Source organism: Dendronephthya gigantea, unplaced genomic scaffold (assembly GCF_004324835.1).
Source record: "Dendronephthya gigantea isolate DGI-Jeju-01 unplaced genomic scaffold, DenGig_1.0 000897F, whole genome shotgun sequence".
Taxonomy (NCBI): Eukaryota; Metazoa; Cnidaria; class Anthozoa; order Malacalcyonacea; family Nephtheidae; genus Dendronephthya; species Dendronephthya gigantea.
The window spans coordinates 1-19,153 of record NW_021163907.1 but is presented as its reverse complement, the minus strand read 5'-3'; the positions used below and the strand labels follow the sequence as shown (position 1 = coordinate 19,153).

At 35.6% G+C, this 19,153-nt stretch overlaps 4 protein-coding genes and 3 long non-coding RNA genes across 10 annotated transcripts; 5 read left to right on the top strand and 2 right to left on the bottom strand.

Moving 5' to 3' along the window:
• Positions 1–718: 718 nt before the first annotated feature.
• On the bottom strand, positions 719–2,040 carry LOC114544665. The gene is made up of 4 exons (XM_028563244.1): positions 1,865–2,040; positions 1,653–1,775; positions 1,427–1,540; positions 719–884 (listed from the first exon to the last, which is right to left on the bottom strand). The coding sequence occupies exons 1-4, from the start codon at positions 2,016–2,018 to the stop codon at positions 742–744; spliced, it is 534 nt and encodes a 177-aa protein (XP_028419045.1). The 5' UTR covers positions 2,019–2,040; the 3' UTR covers positions 719–741.
• Positions 2,041–2,377: 337 nt separating this feature from the next.
• LOC114544667 lies at positions 2,378–4,282 on the top strand. The gene is made up of 2 exons (XM_028563246.1): positions 2,378–2,590; positions 4,008–4,282. The coding sequence occupies exons 1-2, from the start codon at positions 2,444–2,446 to the stop codon at positions 4,257–4,259; spliced, it is 399 nt and encodes a 132-aa protein (XP_028419047.1). The 5' UTR covers positions 2,378–2,443; the 3' UTR covers positions 4,260–4,282.
• Positions 4,275–5,486, top strand: LOC114544666. The gene is made up of 3 exons (XM_028563245.1): positions 4,275–4,389; positions 4,670–5,064; positions 5,446–5,486. The coding sequence occupies exons 1-2, from the start codon at positions 4,275–4,277 to the stop codon at positions 4,993–4,995; spliced, it is 441 nt and encodes a 146-aa protein (XP_028419046.1). The 3' UTR covers positions 4,996–5,064; positions 5,446–5,486.
• A 580-nt stretch (positions 5,487–6,066) lies between these two features.
• On the top strand, positions 6,067–8,728 carry LOC114544663. 2 transcript variants are annotated; one of them, XM_028563242.1, is made up of 5 exons: positions 6,067–6,339; positions 6,648–6,859; positions 7,029–7,193; positions 7,740–7,955; positions 8,551–8,728. In XM_028563242.1, exons 3-5 carry the CDS (start codon positions 7,091–7,093, stop codon positions 8,646–8,648), a joined length of 417 nt encoding a protein of 138 aa, XP_028419043.1. In that variant the 5' UTR covers positions 6,067–6,339; positions 6,648–6,859; positions 7,029–7,090; the 3' UTR covers positions 8,649–8,728. The 2 variants fall into 2 exon arrangements, with proteins under 2 accessions (XP_028419043.1, XP_028419042.1); XM_028563241.1 differs by having other exon boundaries at positions 6,648–6,879.
• A 1,530-nt stretch (positions 8,729–10,258) lies between these two features.
• LOC114544664 lies at positions 10,259–13,113 on the bottom strand. The gene is made up of 3 exons (XR_003690487.1): positions 13,077–13,113; positions 10,374–10,548; positions 10,259–10,298 (listed from the first exon to the last, which is right to left on the bottom strand). It is a non-coding gene; the product is annotated as an uncharacterized LOC114544664 (long non-coding RNA).
• A 3,904-nt stretch (positions 13,114–17,017) lies between these two features.
• Positions 17,018–17,526, top strand: LOC114544668. Of its 3 annotated transcripts, none has more exons than XR_003690490.1 (4): positions 17,018–17,048; positions 17,142–17,223; positions 17,296–17,418; positions 17,486–17,526. It is a non-coding gene; the product is annotated as an uncharacterized LOC114544668 (long non-coding RNA). The 3 variants fall into 3 exon arrangements; XR_003690488.1 differs by having other exon boundaries at positions 17,037–17,048; positions 17,150–17,223; XR_003690489.1 differs by having other exon boundaries at positions 17,040–17,081; positions 17,150–17,223.
• A 481-nt stretch (positions 17,527–18,007) lies between these two features.
• Positions 18,008–18,657, top strand: LOC114544662. The gene is made up of 3 exons (XR_003690486.1): positions 18,008–18,126; positions 18,397–18,479; positions 18,617–18,657. It is a non-coding gene; the product is annotated as an uncharacterized LOC114544662 (long non-coding RNA).
• The last annotated feature ends 496 nt before the right edge of the window (positions 18,658–19,153 follow it).

Here is a 19,153-nt window from a genome sequence, read left to right as displayed (position 1 = left end):
TTCACTAGTATTATAATTAATGTTACACAGCTCGCACAGTTTTCGTTTTACACTCGGATGAGTTGAAATTGCTTTTAAAACTTTTGGACAAGCAAAGGGAGTGTTGTGACAGTTAAAGTCCAGTTCCGGCCAGTCTTTCATTTCAACCACAAGCGGTCTATACTTTCCAGTTGCATCTTCAACCTTTTATTTACCCCGCAATTCCCATACAGTTGCATTCCTGCGGTTGTCAATTTTTTTGTCACTGTTATTACTAGTGAAATTCTACCTTTTTATTACCACTGTTCTTCCGATTGCCGATGTGTTTGTTACAATTCACGGAAAATTTTATCAAATCGTTTAGGGTAAGCACTGGTTGCGTGGATTTCCAACTATTTTTTGTTGGTGTGGTTTTGATTGCCAATTGCACCATTTTCTTTCCACGGCTGTATTGCACATTTTTAAGCATTACTTCTTTGCTGCAGGCAGAATATTTTTTTGCTGTTATGATGGGTAACTCTGTTTGACAGGAATGTCTCAACGTGTGCTTGGTGATAGTTTAGCAAATTTACGAGCCGGTCGTATTCCGAACAGTTTTTCAGAACATCAACAAAAACTACTTTTCGTTCAAACCAACATTCATTGTCATCAGATACTGAAATATGAATACAGCAATATGCCTTAAAACTGTAGGTGCGCATGCATGCATTTTTGTTTCCAAAGCACGGAATTGCTTTAAATTTAATAGTGAACAAGTAACAACTAAAGTCTAAAATGGTTCTTACCTTCAGAATCACCCTCGTAGTTTAAACTTCGCTTTGTTTTTCGTTGTCCGCTGCTTTCTTGTGCGCATGTAGACGGGGTGTCACAATGGAGCATTCTCCTACGTTTAACAGGCGATTGGGCTAAATGTAAAATCATTGACACTGTTGATTAAATGCCGCAAATTTATTATAGACTTCGAATCAGGCTATAGCTGAAAGTTTAAGGATGTTTCTCATAATTATTTTATTGTTTTCTTGTTTGTATATGCGCGCGACGCTAGTTAAAACTTGGAAGCGCATGCAAGGCCGACGGTCGACAAATTGTATTATTATATACCACTTGTCAAAGTTTGGTGTTCGTAGCATTTCATTGAATAATTTACTGCTATTTATTAATAATTTATTTATAGTGGTATGCTAAAAACACAAGTCACGAGTCTATCGAAAATTGGTTAGTTGCTAATCGATGTCGCATACTCCAAATTTCATATTTCAACTCGCCACAAAAGACTAAACGGCAAGTCTTATCATTGCGTCAAGTCTTATTGAAACCTAAGAGACGTAACTTGCCCTTTTTTGCGCCGCACTTTATTTATAATTTCAACTAAAATACAGTTATTATATCTATTATGAAATTTTAGGTATAGTTAAAATTAAAAATAAAATTTCAAATATTTTCTTACATTTAGAAGGGCTGTTGTCTGGTGATGGGCTAGCAGGCGATGAGTTTCCTTCGAGTGTTGAGTAGGATCGCAGAGACAGTGGAGAAGTCATAAAAATACGAGGAGTGTTGGCGACTAGCAGAAAATGGAGAACAAAATAAATTATTACAACGCTTGTCCAAATACAGGTGAATATATATTTCTAATCTCAATCTATTTAGACACGTAGAAATGTAACATATCATACCGTTTAGCGGACTTAGTGTGTTTTCGTTGTCACTGCTGCTAAATCCAATTCCAACAGGCGAAGAGTACAGGCTAGATAACTGTGAGTGAACAGGAGTCGTACAATCCCCAGGAGAGCTCGTCACTAAATATCATCATAAAAATTGTGTAGATATAGACTATAGTTCATGTACTATATTCAAGTATACAGATTGCTTATTTGTGATCTCTTACAACTTTGCGGACTCCTCGTGTTCTCATGGTCACTGCTGAATCCAATACCGATAGGCGAACTGCCTTCTATTTCTCTCTCTCGAAGAGTTTCAATAGTGGACGGCGACGCCGGTTCTGGCAAGGATGAAAATCCAAACCCGCAAGGCGACGACATAACTATACAATTATGCGTTTTGGTCTTTTACCGCATTCTTCAAAATATTTCTGACAAGTTTAGTTACGAAGTTAGGAAGCAGCCGGTTTTCACTAAGATCAGTTTACACCCTTCTAAGTTTTTAAATGTTTTCCGTTATTATGATTTTTGTCGCTAATTAGTATAAACGTTTTTGATTGGTTGAGTTTTGAACCTTTTAACAATGAAAAATTCCTCAGTTACCTACGGCTTTGTGTTCTCGAACGCTGATTCGTTGAGCCGCGAAGACGCTATCACCTTGTATGACGCTATCACCTTGTATGACGCTATCACCTTGTATGACGCTAGAAAACCTTGCCAAAATATACTCTATCTCCTCTGCCAAAGACACCAGCAGTTTTGTTCAGCAAGGTTTATTCAGCAGTCAACAAACAGTATTTTAAAAAATGCCTTCTTTCAAATGGTCAATTCGAGTAAATGAGGACAAAGCGTACGTGTTTGTCAACGGTATTCGGCATTCCAAAAATAGTGTAGAATATTTGCATGTTCTGCGCGCTGAAGTGGGAAAATTTAAGAATCGCGTGGCTGTAAAGGTATGATTTTTAATTTCTCACTGTGATTAATATAAAGATAATATTATATATTAAAGGGTATATAAAGGGTAAATATATTTGGTATTATATACTGTGGTATTGGTCTCTACCTGCTGAAATGAGATGCTGCGTGCACCAGCGACCTTTTGAGTCCTAGTTTTATATGTTTGTTGTAACGAATTAATAACCATATTGGCACTAGTTGTATAAAAATACAGTAAAGCGATTTTTAAAATACTCTTCCCCCACTCACTATAGTCCAGCGCCTAACTGCGCTTTCTGGGGTGTCATTGCCTTGAAAAAATCTGATACATTCAATATCTGATATAGTTTAACTACAAGTAAAATCTCCTACCGAGGTTCACTTAGCTTTCGTTTAGCGTTCACAAGTCATATACCAAAACGCACGCCGTAACATAATCGCATGAAATTTAAATTTCATTATGAAGTATACACCCATCAAAATTAATATGGCTAAAGCCAAGGTTTAGTAATAATGGACTGTTATAGTTTATAAAACTCCATATTGAGCAGTCTGACTGAAATATAAAGTTTTATAGTTTTACAATGTTTAGCAGATTTCTATCTTGAGGTTGCAAAGTATAAATGATAGAATTCTGACAGTCTATGATAATGCTCGTGCTAGCTTTTCTAAAACAAGGAATGGCGCCTCGGCCCTCAGAAACCACCTATTTTACGACGGGGCGATAATGATTCGAGTTTGAGACTATAAGTGCATGACTGGCATGCCTTTAATTGATCAGGGCGTATATAAGATAGGGCCATAGATTAAAAAATGAATTATGGCGGTGAAACGGTGATTTGGGCCGTGATCTACGTATGATGCGTGGGACCCCCCCGAACAAACACAACATGATAAACCATAGGCGGCCCTGAACTGATCTCGGTAATCTCGCTGACCTCGTGCGACCTCATGTTGTCTGAACAGTCTTATATTATGACAAGATACGTCATCGCGCGAGGTCAGCGAGATCAGTTCTGGGCCGCCTATGGATAAACAAATATCCATTTCTACATTTAAGCCTTAAAATAACACAAATAGCTTTCGGTTAGTTGGAATTTTACATGCGTAAATTCTACGTCGTGAAAGATTAGTGATTAAAGTTTTAGGAAAATGATTCAGTGTCAAACACAAAGTCAGCTTTTTTAAAATTAATTTAAAACCCTTGGTCCAAGGGTTGGAAACTTAGTCCTAGCATTTGTCCCTGTAAAATTTTTACACAAAAATATTGCTAGTGTGTTATAAACTAGGCACTACACAATGAATGAGCGCGTTATGGATGATAGTTTCACCTATTAGATGCTTCAAATAATGATGCCAGCTATCCGTACATATATTAATACTGTATTTTGATTGATTCTATGTAAAAATTATTATTTTATTCATATTTTATAGTTGATTTTCGTTCGAGGGGCAGATGGCAAAAGAGAACACTGTTTCTTCTCCACAGGGAAATATGACTGGTCAGCAAGCAATGGGCTTTTCCGTGAAATTGTTGCGACTGAAAATGAGCAACAATGGGCTGCAAAATGCAATGAAGCCATTGAAAAGTTAGAAAAGCAAGATTGCGCTAATGATGGTCAAGATCAACAAAATCAAGGTGGATCCAAGGATTCCGAGCCTGTTTTAATCACTAATGAAGATTAAGCTATAAATTTAAAAATGGGATCTTCATCTCTTGTGGAACAGCTGAGTACTCCCCTAACCAAGAAAAAGTGTCAAGATGAAGAGGCCAAAGAATTACAATACCAAACAAGAGCAAAAGAATGCGAAGTTGGTATGTAGAAATTAAATATATACATATGATATTTTTTGTTGAACCACTAAACCACAATGAATGTTAATTAATTTTTTACAGAAATTATCAAGTTTAAATTAAGGCTTAATTATCAAGTCATTTTCTTAATTAAAATCCCTGCTACACAATTACTTCTTTCAATATGACCAGCTTTTTTTGCCCAATGGTTTCCTTTTTACCATTCTAGCTTACTCAAGTTGTATAAGTGCACCTTCATTTGGCAGTAATATCATGCATGTCTTTTCATAACTTTGAATAGATGAGCAATTCTATGTTCCGGTTGGCAATATTGAACTACCTCCAGCAGACAGAATGATCAGGAAAGTGGATGAAATATTTTTGGCCCAATTAAAGGCAAATATGGAAAGTAACCCCAATGGCTCATATGAACCTCTTTACTTGTTGGTAAAAGGTCTGAACAGAAAGGAGAACTTTTCAAAATCAGATGTCAGCAGCTATCAGTATGAGGTACTTGGTGGTACGCATAACTTGTTGGCAACAAAGCAACTTTTAGAGAAGCACCCTGATAGTGAAGAGTATAAGGGAAGATATGCAAGAATATTTGTTGGGTTAACAAATTTTTAAGCTTTATGGCTGGCGTCAAGGCATAATAAGACTGGGTGTTTCCGTCATTAAATGACATTCAAAGATGAGGCAAGTTCTGTAGAAAGGCAATTCTAATATTGTTAAATATTAAGAGGGAGTGGTTGTTTGTTATAGTTTAACAGTCAGTCAACAAGTTACTTAAGGAACCCATTAGTGTCACAGTAGTAATGAGTACCCAACTTCTTAACTTTTTCAACTTTGCTTTGTCAAATACCAGAAATTTTTCTCAAGTACATACCAAAATTGTCAATGGTAAATTATTGGTTATAGTGGTCTGAGTTACTTACGATAATAATTAGTAGTAATCTGCCACAGGCAATTGCAGTAGAAACTAACAAATTATTAATTGCAGCAGCAATCATTTGGGTGATTTACCAGTCAGTGGGTTAAAAAAGCTGTGATCACAAACATTTTTTTATTCTGCTGTAGGTGGAAGTTGCTCACAGGCAGTTGGAGATCATTGGTAAAAAAATGAGAACAATGATTTAGTTCCTAGTCAGCAATGGAGAGACAGATGTTCCCACATATTAGGAAAGACAGTGAGTAAACTTTTTAGTTTATTCAATTTGTAATATATTGTGAACACCAGGTGATTTTGCTTGCCAGTGAAAGTCTTGCCACCAGTGAATGGGTTATCAAAAGAAAGCAGATGTAATTATAATCTGTACTAAACCTAAACCTGTTTAATGAAATAATTTTAAATTAACTTGCTGATCAATAAAGCACTTACACTGAGTAATTAATATTCTTGTTAAATGTTGTACTTTTTTTAGAAGAAAAATCTTTCTGATGTATTTCTTGTTGCTGCTCTCCCAGAAGATGGTTATCAGTCATTCCTTGAGATGTGCCGAAAATATGAAAAAGGTCTTCTGAAATACCAGCGAGCAATGGCAAAGGACCTACCAGAAAAGCCGAGGTTCAAGCCATCATACATCAAATGCTTATTTGGCCTCGACGTTTCAGATCGTGTTGCTCTGTTGGGTCAAGTAAAGATATTTCTTCCATTTTTAGGCGTAAGATACCCCTTAGCTTATTTTTTTGCCTCTGTGATCTGTTAAAAATTTTATTTACTAATTAACCACTTAGTTTATTAAAATATAATTGTGCCCTTTAAATTAAATCCAATCATCATTCTAAATCTGTTGTTTTTTTTAGGTTGCTGACCAAAGTAACAGTCTGGATGAACTGAAATTAGTGTGCAAGGAGTGCAAAGTACTGAAGCCTGTCCAAAAAGTGATTTCTTCATTTCTTGGATGTAAATGGGAATTGCTTAGTGCAAAATTGGGAGAGAAAGTCAGCGTTGACCAGTTAAGGAAATTTACAGTAAGTATACAGTATATGTATTATATCAGGCAGTTCGATATTTTGATCCAGGTTTGTAGAATGGAAAATATCCGCTCTTCTCTCTATGCTGAGGTTGAGTATTTGAACTGACTTCTAAATTAATAATTCAAACTACTAGAAACATTTCAAACTACTAGTAGCTTAAAAATAAACATTAAATCAGCCCTGCTACATGTTCCTTGGGAGATTTCAATTTTCAATTCTGCTACCTATTTGATGACCATTTTAGTCTGCAAACATTTTCCTGTGTTTCGCACATTCAGTAGAGCTGTGTTTCTATTTACTAGGGAAAAGATGAAACCAACCTTATTTTCAGACAAAACTTGGAATATCTGCAAAAGAGTCTGACCATCGAGGAATCAGACCAGCCACTAGTTGTATCACCCAATGTATTTCTGATGGACCAGGGAACAAGCGGCGTTGTCCACATGTGTGTTGACCCACTGGGACTGCAGCAAGGGGTCATACGGGCAAGAAAAAGGATTTTCATTAGCCTTATGTAAGCTTTCACCACATCAGGTACAGTATAGTGATATAACATTGACCTAATGCACCAATAGTACTGTATATGTACAACTGTGATAATTGTGAAAAAGGTGTATACTGAACAATACTTTCTTTTTCACAATGATTTTTTTATGAAAATGATGTGACAACATTTGCTGCAGGTTTGCTGGACCTAGTGGACCGTTTAAATTTTGGTGTGTGCCACATTTTCAACGTAGCAATAATGGGGGATATCCATCAATTAATGGAAATAAAAAAATGGATCGAGGAACACCGTGGAATCTGCGAACTTGGTTTCGCATGTGCTAAAGGAGTTAAACCATCAGGTATATATTAGCATATTAACGGGCAATGTATTCATGTTTAAAATAGTAAGATTTTAATGTTCACGTTTACGGCAAAGGATTAACCGTGTCTGTCGTAGAGAATTTATGCCTCAATTTTAATTCGCAAACTGCCGGAAGCTCTATCATCTAATAATTGGCCCCAAAATACTATCTTCAATAGTTTGTCGATTGCAGCTAGCCGCATGTCTGGTGTAATTGTCAATCGTAAGGTCCTTAATCACTTTGTTTAATCCACCTTTTGGGTTTCTGCTCATCATAGATTATTTTGTTAAAACAGCATCCTGGTATTTTCTAGAGGTTCTTGCGATGCAATGTTTTTATATTTTATTTTTGTAAAAAAATTTAGTTAAACTTGTCTGCGTTTGTTATTTCTGCCATTCAACTGTAAAATTAGAAGTTCAAATTCACGTACACTCGAAAATACGTCAAATTTACACGCATAAAAGCATACCTACTGTAAACTGTAACCGTATTTTGCAATGCATACAACAAAATTAACTTACGCATTGTTCCTGCATTTTACAGGTCCTAGCCTTGGTATGGTACGGGCTGTAGAGGGGTTTCTCCTCTACCATGCGGCGCCTGGGCAACGGCTGCTGCAAGATCATTTTAATTTCACTGCCTGCACTGAGAATTTTATTATTGTAAGTCAAGAGCACAAGGAGTTGGAGGTGTGGCATTCTGTAGTTGAAATGTTCAGTAGACCAGGCGATTGGATTCTTGACGTGAATACGCCACAAGGTATGCAATTATACCAGTACTGATGAAATACTAATAATTTTTTTATGCACTGTTCACATTGTTGCTGCCGACTAGTTACAATGAATTATCTGGAAACAACAGGTGCAATCGTGTTGTTAATCGTTGATACAAAAAAATAATTTAACTTAACCGCTTTTACTGTGAAGTTTCACTTTACACTGTTCTGATGGGTGGCGGATTCAAAGGACATAGTCAATCATCTAGTCAGTGGTGAAGGTCATTTCTGTTCGTAGTGGTTTATTCAACTATCTCAGCGCTTTGAACTTTATTTAGACAATTTCTTTTGTCTTATTTAAATGTTAATTAGGCTTTTTGTCAAGTTGACAAAAATTTCGAGAAACTTTCTTGTTAATGCAAAATTGAAACCTTTCAATATGGGAGCTAAAATGATAAGGTTGATTCGCTGTGTCCCACTATGCAACTTTACACTATCATTGGATCACTAGCTTTCTTCCTTCAGTTTATTCACCTATTCGCGCAGTATATTTTAAAGTAGTTTCCCGTAAAAAACATAATTAAATGTTATGCAGTATAACATTCCAACTAAATTGATCTATTTTTATGACTGTTTCAGTTGCTGGAGCTGCTGCAGCCATGAAGGAAGGCAGGAATGTTTTATGCTTAACACCAAATGAAGAAGAGGCAAGAAACGTATTGCGCAAAATTTTGTGATTTGAAAAACTAATTATATAATTCTATATACATGATTCTTTGCATTTGACTTTAGTATTTTGGTTGTGATGTGAAGGTCTGCAGGTAAACTAAATTTTGGCAGACTCAGTCAAGTCGCTTTAGGTTCTGGAATTCAGCTGCCCAATTTTTCACTGGTCGGTTTCGCTGCATGCATTGTCGGTTGATAAATAAGATTTTGACAGAATCAAGCCGTTTTAGGTGTCCGCTGTTGAAAACCCATAAAACGTTGATCGCGGACTAAAATTTGGCTCTAAAATCTCATCTCTGCTTAGATGTGTTTGATTTATGAATTATGCACATATGATTTAAACAAACAGTCAAACCAATATTTTTCTGAAATTGGGCTACACTCTCAAAAAGTGCTTTTTATTTCAGTACACGATCGGTGACAGTACAAACTGAAATTCAGCCTTTAATCTCGGTTAATTTAATTGTTTATATCAGATTTGTGACAAACTCACGCCGTTTATGGCGTCTGAAATTTAGCTTCTCAGTTTATCGCTTGTCGGTTAACATAAGATTTTGAATTTTTGGCAGGCTGAAACCATTTTAGGTGTCTCAAATTCAGATACCTTATTCATCTCAGGTCGGTTAAAATATACGATTTTGGCAGACTCAAACCGTTTAGGTGTCTGAAATTCAGATACCTTATTCATCTCAGGTCGGTTAAAATATACGATTTTGGCAGACTCAAACCGTTTAGGTGTCTGAAATTCAGATACCTTAATTTATCTCAGGTTGGTTAATATATAAGATTTTGGCAGACTCAAACCGTTTTAGGTGTCTGAAATTCAGATCCTTGTTTATCTCAGGTCGGTTAAAATATGCGATTTTAGCAGACTCAAACCGTTTTAGGTGTCTGAAATTCAGCTTCCAAATTTATCGCTTGTCGGTTAACATTAAAATATTTTGAATTTTGGCAGACTCAAACCCTTTTAGGTGTCTGAAATTCAAATACCTTGTTTATCTCAGGTCGGTTAAGATATGCGATTTTAGCAGACTCAAACCGTTTTAGGTGTCTGAAATTCAGCTTCCAAATTTATCGCTTGTCGGTTAACATTAAAATATTTTGAATTTTGGCAGACTCAACCGTTTTAGGTGTCTGAAATTCAGACACCCTATTTATCTCAGGTCGGTTAATATACACGATCTTGGCAGATTAGAGCCGTTTTAGATGTCTGAAATTCAGCTTCCCCATTTATCATTTGTCGGTAATATATAAGATGTTGGCAAACTCAGATTTGTTTTAGGTGTCTGAAATTCAGATACCTTATTTATCTCAGGTCGCAGTTGATAGAATGATGTCTCGTTTAGTTCAATACGTTGTTTTTGGCAGAGTCCCTAAAAACTGTCTGCAAAAAACGCCAATTTGATTTCATAAATTAAAATCTTTGCATTTTTTTTTTTTTTCATCAATTTTGCGGAAAAAAAAATAGTTTGGAATTATTGAAAATAGTTTGGAACGCGTTAGTTGATTAAATAGCCTTTCTCTCTTTACCTTTTTTGGTGAATTTTACCACGTCCACTAGCTTGACCCATGCATGGGAGCAACTCATGAAGTCTGTTATTTGTTTGTCCAGAAATGGGTCATTGCATTTCTCGATTGTTCCAGGTAGGTTTACGATAAAACTGCAATAAATAGTACCAATTTTACCATTTCTTCGCTTATGTATGTTTTACTATTGCCCCGCTAATTGTTCTTACCAATCGTGGTTTCAAATTCGTTCCTTAACAATTTCAGCATCCGTCGACAACAATTGTGAAAGGTGCTGGCATGGTTCTGAAGGCGATAATCGAGGTACGTTTTATTCATTCATTCATCCATTCAGAATTTTCTGCTTTTGACGAACGTCATTTATAATGCTCTGCCCTTTTTTAGCTGTGATGAATGTACATATTAGTTCATTTGATATTTAAGAGGTTTTAAAGGGTCTTAATTTTGAGAGGTATTATACACACTTCAATTCAAGCCAGGAACAGTTGATGGAAAAATGAGTCAACTATAGATCCTCCGGCAGGAATCGCTTTTGCGATGCCGGTGCAATGCTCTTATCACTGAGAACGTATATAGTTGACTCATTTTTCCATCAACTGTTCCTGGCTTGAATTTGAAGTGTGTATAATACCACTCGAAATTAAGACCCTTTAAAACCTCTATAATATTCCTGCATCGTGTGAAGTGCCTAAAATCATCTGTTGATATTTATTTAGAACTACACTTTAGGAAGCTGATGAAGAAACTGCGGCAAAAATACAAGATCTGGCGCTTGCCGAGGGCGCTCTACCAAAACGCTTACCCATGGCCATGATTACACAAAGCACTGATACACGTTCGCTACTGAACATGTGCGAATTAGAGTGATAAATTAACAAATTGTTGCAGATGCATGGCCTCGATTCCATCCGGAGGACCTGAATTATTTTTTAGCAACATTCTTAGATTCATCTTAAAACTTGTGATTTTATAATCCTCTATATACTAGCCATCTGTAAATAGTTCAATTGAGACTAACAAGCATACTCCCAAGTAATTTATAATCTTTATTGTTGGCATACAGGCAATTGAGTGGACATCTTGTGGCTCTCTGGACAACTGATCATATAACAGCAATGGCATTGCTTGTGAGAATAATTTTCGTATTAAAGTAGTTATAGTTTTTAATGTCTAAAATATACAAGAAAGTTTAAATGCGAGATTTCCTGTTCCTAAACAATTATGTAATAAATTTGAATGAGAATTTTTTTGCGAGGGCCATTATTTACATTAACCCATTGCAGTGATTCTGACTAACCAATCATAATAGTGACTAAATGGTATCAACTGCTTTGGTAACTAAACTCCATCATTCATCCTTAAACTATGCCAACTGCCCCACTGACGAAATAATTAAATGGTAATTCATTCAGAAGTGTAAAACCTTTTTGTAAAGAAACAATTTTGTTTGAAGTTTTTATCTTTCCTTCAACCACCAGAGACTAAAGAAGATCATTTATCAATTCGTGACAATGTAAAGCTTGCAGAAGTACGTTTTAAAGCAACAATCGTGTTCCAAAAGTTCATCATGCATGCTTGTATGTACGTATAAGCCTGTTATTTCAAGTGCTATACTTGTCTGTTATAGCTCTGGAAAAGCGAGAGGAACGTCAAGGAATCAACTTGAAGGATATCTCTCGCATAGGAGGACAAAAATAGGATTCAAATCCAAGAAAGATGTGAGAATTTAAATCCAGTTGTTTTATTACAAGTAAGTGTTCATATTAAGAAAATAGGAAAATGTTCTAGTCGTTTAAAAGATGAAAAAGCAATGGTATTTAAACCGATCTTTTTTACAGATTAAGTCAAGATCTGACAGCGTACAACCTGATTTTGGATTACAAGGTGAGTCTCGAAGTTAAGGTTAGTTTCCGTTGAAAATATAGGAAATGAAAATGTAATAGAGGATTTCCTGTTGCTATGAGTATAACAAGACAAATTCAATAGTCCTGACTTCTTTCTCTAAACTGTTCTCGTAAAAGAGTTTGAAACAATTTCTTTTGTTTTCAATGTGACAGACGCGAGAGGAACTTCTGGGGCTCTCGAATCTGAGATGCGCGCAATTGCAATGGAAAAAGATCTGAGTGGAAACTACGTTGTTTTTTGGAATCACCTTTAGTTTGAAGTCCTGTATGAATGTTTAGCTGATCAACTGAAAATAGGTTAGTAATAATCCTTATACTGCTCTAGCTTTTTAACAGTTCTTCTTAAAGCGTCTCCCCCCTATCCCTCGACAGCAATCAAACTCAGTAACGTATCTCTTTTATCAGGCGACTATTATTTGAGAGTCTTGTTGGAACAAAACGACCGGGAGACGCCGATAACAAATGTGTGAGTCCACGACATTTATCTATCAGGATTTAAAAATATTCAAACTACTGTCTTGCTTCCCGCTGCATAAAAAAGATTCCAGATACCTAATATATAATATACCTCAGCGTCGTATTCTCTATATTGCTGCACAGTTCACACAATGTTATTTTTCCTGCAGTATGTAGTAGAAGTATAGAATCATGGATGAAACAATTCACGAATCGATCGACTTTTCTATTTTGTTTTCAGGCTCGAGTTGTTTAATAACGATCTGTACCACAGATTCCTGTTGACAACTAAACCAACTATAAAAGCAATGTGCCTTCAGGTGAGGATGTCGTGTAGTGAGAGCCTAGCCATGTGTAAACTTCGAAGAATGAATGAAACAAGCTGGAATATTTTATTCACATGCGATGACTAAAGTTTATGGAAAATGTCAGGAAGAGATTGGCGCTTTTAATGATACCAAGCTAAGGATCATCTGTTATTGATCCAGTGTTACTACAGGAGCCTGAACTAAACTAACTTTATTCATACTGTTTCGTATTTTTAGCACTTACATGAAAATGGCATCACCCACAGGGATTGGAAGGTAAGCGCGATGGATGGAGGTGTAGTCAATGATAAGAGAAAGGTAATAATTGTTAGCGACTCCTGGGTTGCAATAATTTATTTGATCTAAAATTGAGAAACAAGGAACATGTGAATTAATACATTATTGTCCATAGTTGTGAGGCTATCAGCATTGTGATATCCCAGGTTCGTGCGTACCGCTACCGTGGGACAACATTTCTTAGCGAACAAATAGTACTTCAGTGAATTGCTAGAACATACCTGAAGAACCGCCATAAACTTCAATTCTCAAAGATATGTTGCAATACCAATTCGGCTCTATATGCAATAGAATCTACAATTGAGATTACAAGAACATCACTTTCACACAATTGAAACTATATGTAATTGTGTATGAATCACAAGGCCCTATACTGTATAGTAACAGCGTGTATTTTGTGACTTCAATAAAAAAAAGCATATACAGAACAAAATGCAAGCTGTTTTCTTTCATATTCACATAATACCCCCAACCCCTGTATATTGGTAAGTGGCAATTACATAATAGGAAAGGGAGAAAAATAAATCTATTTTTAATAACACCAGTGTAAAATGAATGACATATGGAACTGTACAGCAAAATATTGTGTAGGCATAATTCTTGTCATGCCTTCCATCACCAGATATCATGAAATTATCTTGGTTTTTTAATGTTTAAATTAATCCGTTTAATTTAAAAAGCACAAAAATACCACCAAAATAGCTGAAGAAAAATACTTTAACCCAATCGCTTCTGTTTTAATCCAGAAATTAATCAATATTCCTGTTAACCTGACACTGCAGTGCAGCTCTAAAAATCATATCAAATTACACGGGATTACAAACAGAAATATAACTCGCCTTTGGAATTTCGTTATTTTCTTCGTTATTTTTATCCTGTCATCTTTTAACCGTTACATGTAAACTGTAAAGGCTTTAGTTATCTTCTCTGATAGTTTTTAAGTCAGGATAGGCAGAAAAACTCGAAAAATAAAGCTTTTTTTATTTGTTATTTTGTATAGCGAGGCGTTGCTCAGCTGCATGCACATGTGGTTGTCACGTGAGGTTGGAGGTGTCAAAAATGTTAGGTTGCCTACCCCGTGGGGGTAAAATAAGCCCGGTAATCGATTTCCGGGGTAAAATTGTCCCTAGAAGTCATAATTGTCAAATTTTCGTTAATATGGTGATATGGAATTTTATATGCACATTTTCCAGTTTCCATTTGTAAACACGTTTGTTGGAAATATCACTACAAATCGCCAAAGCGACTGTATTTCAAGTAAAAGATGAAAATATTGATCCCAATGTATACTACAAATATTTGGAGGTTTTTAGGCGAGATTTTTGGAAGGCTTTGCGTATTTTCGCTTCTCTAAAATTCAATTTAAAAAGTACAAGTTCGGCAATAAATATCTTGGCTTATAGGAAAGCTTTTGAAATGAACTGAATTTATACAAATAGGTAAATGTTTTTTCTTTGAGATAACACACTTTCTAATTGATTTGATAAAATACTTCCAGATAAAATCAAATTATCTGTGTGCGCCATTTACGAGCAGACAGCAATGAGTTTAGTGATCTCATATTTATTAAAATGGGTGAAGTATTCGCACAGTAATCACAAGTTTAAATCAGCTTACCACTTTGAAATATCCTCTCATCGGACGTCTAACTGAGAGGATCCCTTAAACATCGAGAATACTTCATTAACAAGTGCCGCATCCTGTCCTGTTTGAGAAGTAACGAGAACTTCATCTTGGGTATTGGTTACTCCTTACTCTGTTGGAAGTTCCATTCTGTTGTATGAGGACAACACTTGTAGTTGGTGTGGTGAAAGGATGCAGATTGTCCGTTGGATGTTGTTCTTTTGTATTAGAGACGGACCACATTAGATATCAGCGCAAAATTGACACATTCATGGGACTCGAACCCAATCTCCTAAAAAGGAGTACCTGAAATGTGTTCTTTGTGTGGCCAGGAAAAAGCGAGAGCTACAGGGCAACTCGCAAACCGACTGGCAGACAATACGAACGTACAACACAAAACACACAACCGACGACACAACATCCAACAACCCACAACCCACTAACTCTGTAGCTGAAACGACAAAAAATATGGTGAGTTGTTCCTAAAAAAGTAAGCATTCAAAATTAGCATGAAGGCAATTGTGGCTAGGGGTTTAACTGAGGGTATGGATATGGGGTGGCTTCTTAGGGTTGGATACTGAAACTAAACTACGATCGTCTTTGTCTGAAAAACACAAAAAAAAATTATTAGTAGCTCCCTAGAAAACGAAGAGCAAAACACAGTTAGACAAGCAGTGAGCCGTGTTTCCAGATACGGGGACAGAGATTCTTAGCTAACAGAGTGGCCACGGGGATCTACTTCTATTAAAAAAATAATTACACATACCTTGATCCTACCTAAAGAAAGAACTAACTTACCTGAAGAAAACGGTCGCAGACGGCTCTGTTTTATAGCGTGTAGGCTCTTGCATAATTCAGCAATTTAAGACAACTTGATTGGTTATTTCTGTGCACAGGTCAATTTGTCATTGGTCAATTTTTGTACTCCACGATTGGTTCAATAAAAACCAATCAGATTGGTTAATCTATATTCAAATTTTGATCCCGTTTCTTTGATATTTGCAAGGTGATTGCACAACAAATGTTCGATTTCACACGTTTTGGAGCATATTCCAAGCCAATATATCACAGTATGTGTGTATTTGTTCGATTATTTCTCTCATGAAGTTCACAAAAAATTACAGTTCAATTAAATAGCTTTTTTTCCCCACAAGCTTTAGAACCCCATCGAGCAGGAAAGTCGGAATTTAAAAGGCAAGTAAATCTTTCAAACTGTTGTAGCATTTAAATTATGTGGTACATTTAACTACTGAACCTTTCAGAATATTGTCGAATTGGGCATGGCATGGAATAATAGTGAATTTAACATACTGACAAAATCTCAAATGCAGTAAATTTCAAGGCTAAATATTGCAAATTCCACTGGAAATATGGCGTTTTACCGCCATGCATACATAGCTATTCACAGGTATGATATTCACGCGTTTTATATATTCAATATTACACATCAAAGCGGCCTAATCCTTAGGATATTGCCCAAAATGCAAACAAAAACCGGTTGCAGTGGTTTAGTTCAAATATTCAGTACTATTTTAATATTTAGCGTCAAAATCGATTTACTATTTATATAATACTATTTCTTCGATTTCTTTGCACATCCAAGCCCAAGAATTACTCAGAATTACAACAGATTGATAACGTGTAAAATTGGGACATTTTGAAGACAACAGAGTACCAAAAAAGCGAAAAGATATGGAATTTCTAAAATATATCTTGCTATGAGTGAGTAATTTGAGATAACAAAGCAACCTATTATTTTGATTATTGTTTTTACTTATAATACAAATGCAGGTTATAGCTATATGCTGGTTGGAATATACTATTCAAATAATCGTTTCAACCGCTATAATTTAGTGGTATTCCCGGGTCTTTAGCCTAAATATTTCTGAGATATTTAATGTCTTGCTTCTGTGCAACATTATTGTCAGGAGTAATAGCCTATTTTGCTGTACAGTTCCATTTATCATTCATTTTACACTGGTGTTATATAAAATATAATTTTTTTATTCTCCCTTTCCTATTATGTAATTGCAGAACGAATATTCAATATATTAGTGTACCACATAAAAACTCATTATGACAATCGCTATCGGACGTCTATTGCATCGGAGATACGACTTGTGGTAAGCCAAATTCAATGTTTTTTCTCGCGATTTTTTTATGATGTCTTACATTGTTGTTTTTTAAAGATTCTTCAATGTTTCCTCAGTCTGCGAGCTGAGAACATCTAGGCTGTGCGAGACAAAATTGGAAAAGTTAAATTCACTTCGTATGTTATTTGTTCTGAAAGGAAAAGGTTGGTTAATGATGATAGTGCAACGCATGTCAGGTATTCTGCTTCCAAAATTCCTTCTCTTCTTAGTGTAATACATCCTCATTTTTGTTTTAGTTCTGCAGAAGATAAGACAACCGGGATTGTCTCACTTCCTTACAACGAGGCAATGAATGTTATTCTTGTGTGCTTACAACAGGTAAACTTTTCAATCATAATATATCATCTGGCATAAAGTTTCGAATAAAGTTCAACTTTTTTTATTTTCTAGAAATTGGAATTGGAGGTGTTGTATGTTGTTCTGAGAAACTTTCCAGAGGCACTGCAAGATAAAAACTTGATACATTCTTGAAAGCACTACTTGCGTTAAATATGTACAGTGTTATCTAAAATGGTAAGGGAAGTTAAGTTGTGCACATTCACACCAAAATCATGAACTAAAAATTTTACTTTGCATTCAGGTTTGAAATTATGATTTTCTTCCTGGATTATTTCGTGTTCCTCATGACATGCGCCGACCTCATTTGTACGCTAGAATTTTTTCAGTACGGTTCTTCTCATTCAGTTTTTTGCATCTATCATAATATCTTACCATAACTATACTAAAACCATACCATACCATAACATATCATATAATCATATCATATAATCATATCATATCATAACTAACCATAACCAAATCATACCATACGATAACCATATAATTCCAAAATTATATCACACCATACCATACCAAGACAAATCATACCATACGATAACCATATCATACAATAATTATATCACACCATACCATACCATAACCAATTTATACCATAATTATATCATACCATACTAATGATTTAATTGGATATTTTATTGTAACATGTGAAGGTATTAACATAGCTGTGTACGTACCACATTTTTATTGGTCAAGATGAACAGGTAAGAACCTCCTTGACTTTATTTTCAGCGGTTGTCTGTTCTCGCTAAAACGTTGTTGTATATTTCGTCTAGTTTCGTCTGACGCGTACTTTGGAGATTGGTTTGGTTGCTCATTCCACGACCTTATGCGTATTCTGTCTCACCATATGTATGTTAGAAATGCTTTGCCAGATATGACAAGGTATGGCTACTTAAGATAGTCTGGAATTTGAGACTTTTTTATGTCCATTAGCACTTTGTAAAGAATGAAGTTGGTTTAAGTAATTGCAATGTTTTAGAAGTTTATTGCTTTGGAGATATTTGAAATCGTGCCTTGATAATGCACTCAGTGAATTTACAGAAATGTTTTTCAACAAAATCCAGCCTAAATGTAACGTCTCTTGTTATGCGAGATACTCCTTCACAAATACAAGATTTTTTGAGCAATAACTTCTAGATTTTCGTTCCTTAGACTGCTCCCAACATATCTGGAAAAGTTTACCAAAATTTCGCCAACGCCTCAAGTTGTCATACAACTGTTAGAATTTCTCTCTGGTATGTTTCTTGAAGTTACGTAAATTAGGAAATCTTTTGCGAAATATCAATGTACCCCCTAAAGAGAGCTAGCTTGTATAAACACCCAATCGTATTCGGCGAAAAGTTGTTGATGAGTTGAAAATGTTTCACCTTAGATACTCTCAATACACGGTAACTCTTGCTGATAATGTCATTTCATCCTGGTTTGTCAATTGTCCACTGTTGTTAAGAAAGCAATTCGTGCCATTTATTAAAAAAGTAAGTCCACATCTCATTCTATTGCCACGGAGATTGCTTGCTAAATTTTCAATAGATATTAAGAAAGGGTCTTTAAACTTTATACAGCTTAGTCAGTGTTGTTACATAAACTTGTCCATTTCATGTTACATAATTTTGCTAATATGGAAGCTCGTTTTTAATCATTTGAAAACTCTGTTAAAATATATGTCCTTGTATTCCTTTAGAGTCTTAACAACACAGATATATGTTCAGATGCTGCAAACCCATACCCTAAAGTCACTCATCCCTCCACCAAATTCCAGTCACCCCCAAACTCCCTTGAGAAATCAAAGGAAGACTACAGCAACACACTTAGTTCAGAGATGATGGAAATCGTGGTTGATATGATGGTCAAATATACATTTTCTTCTTATTTGACCCAACCAAAAACGTCTGTATATTGGCTTCGTATT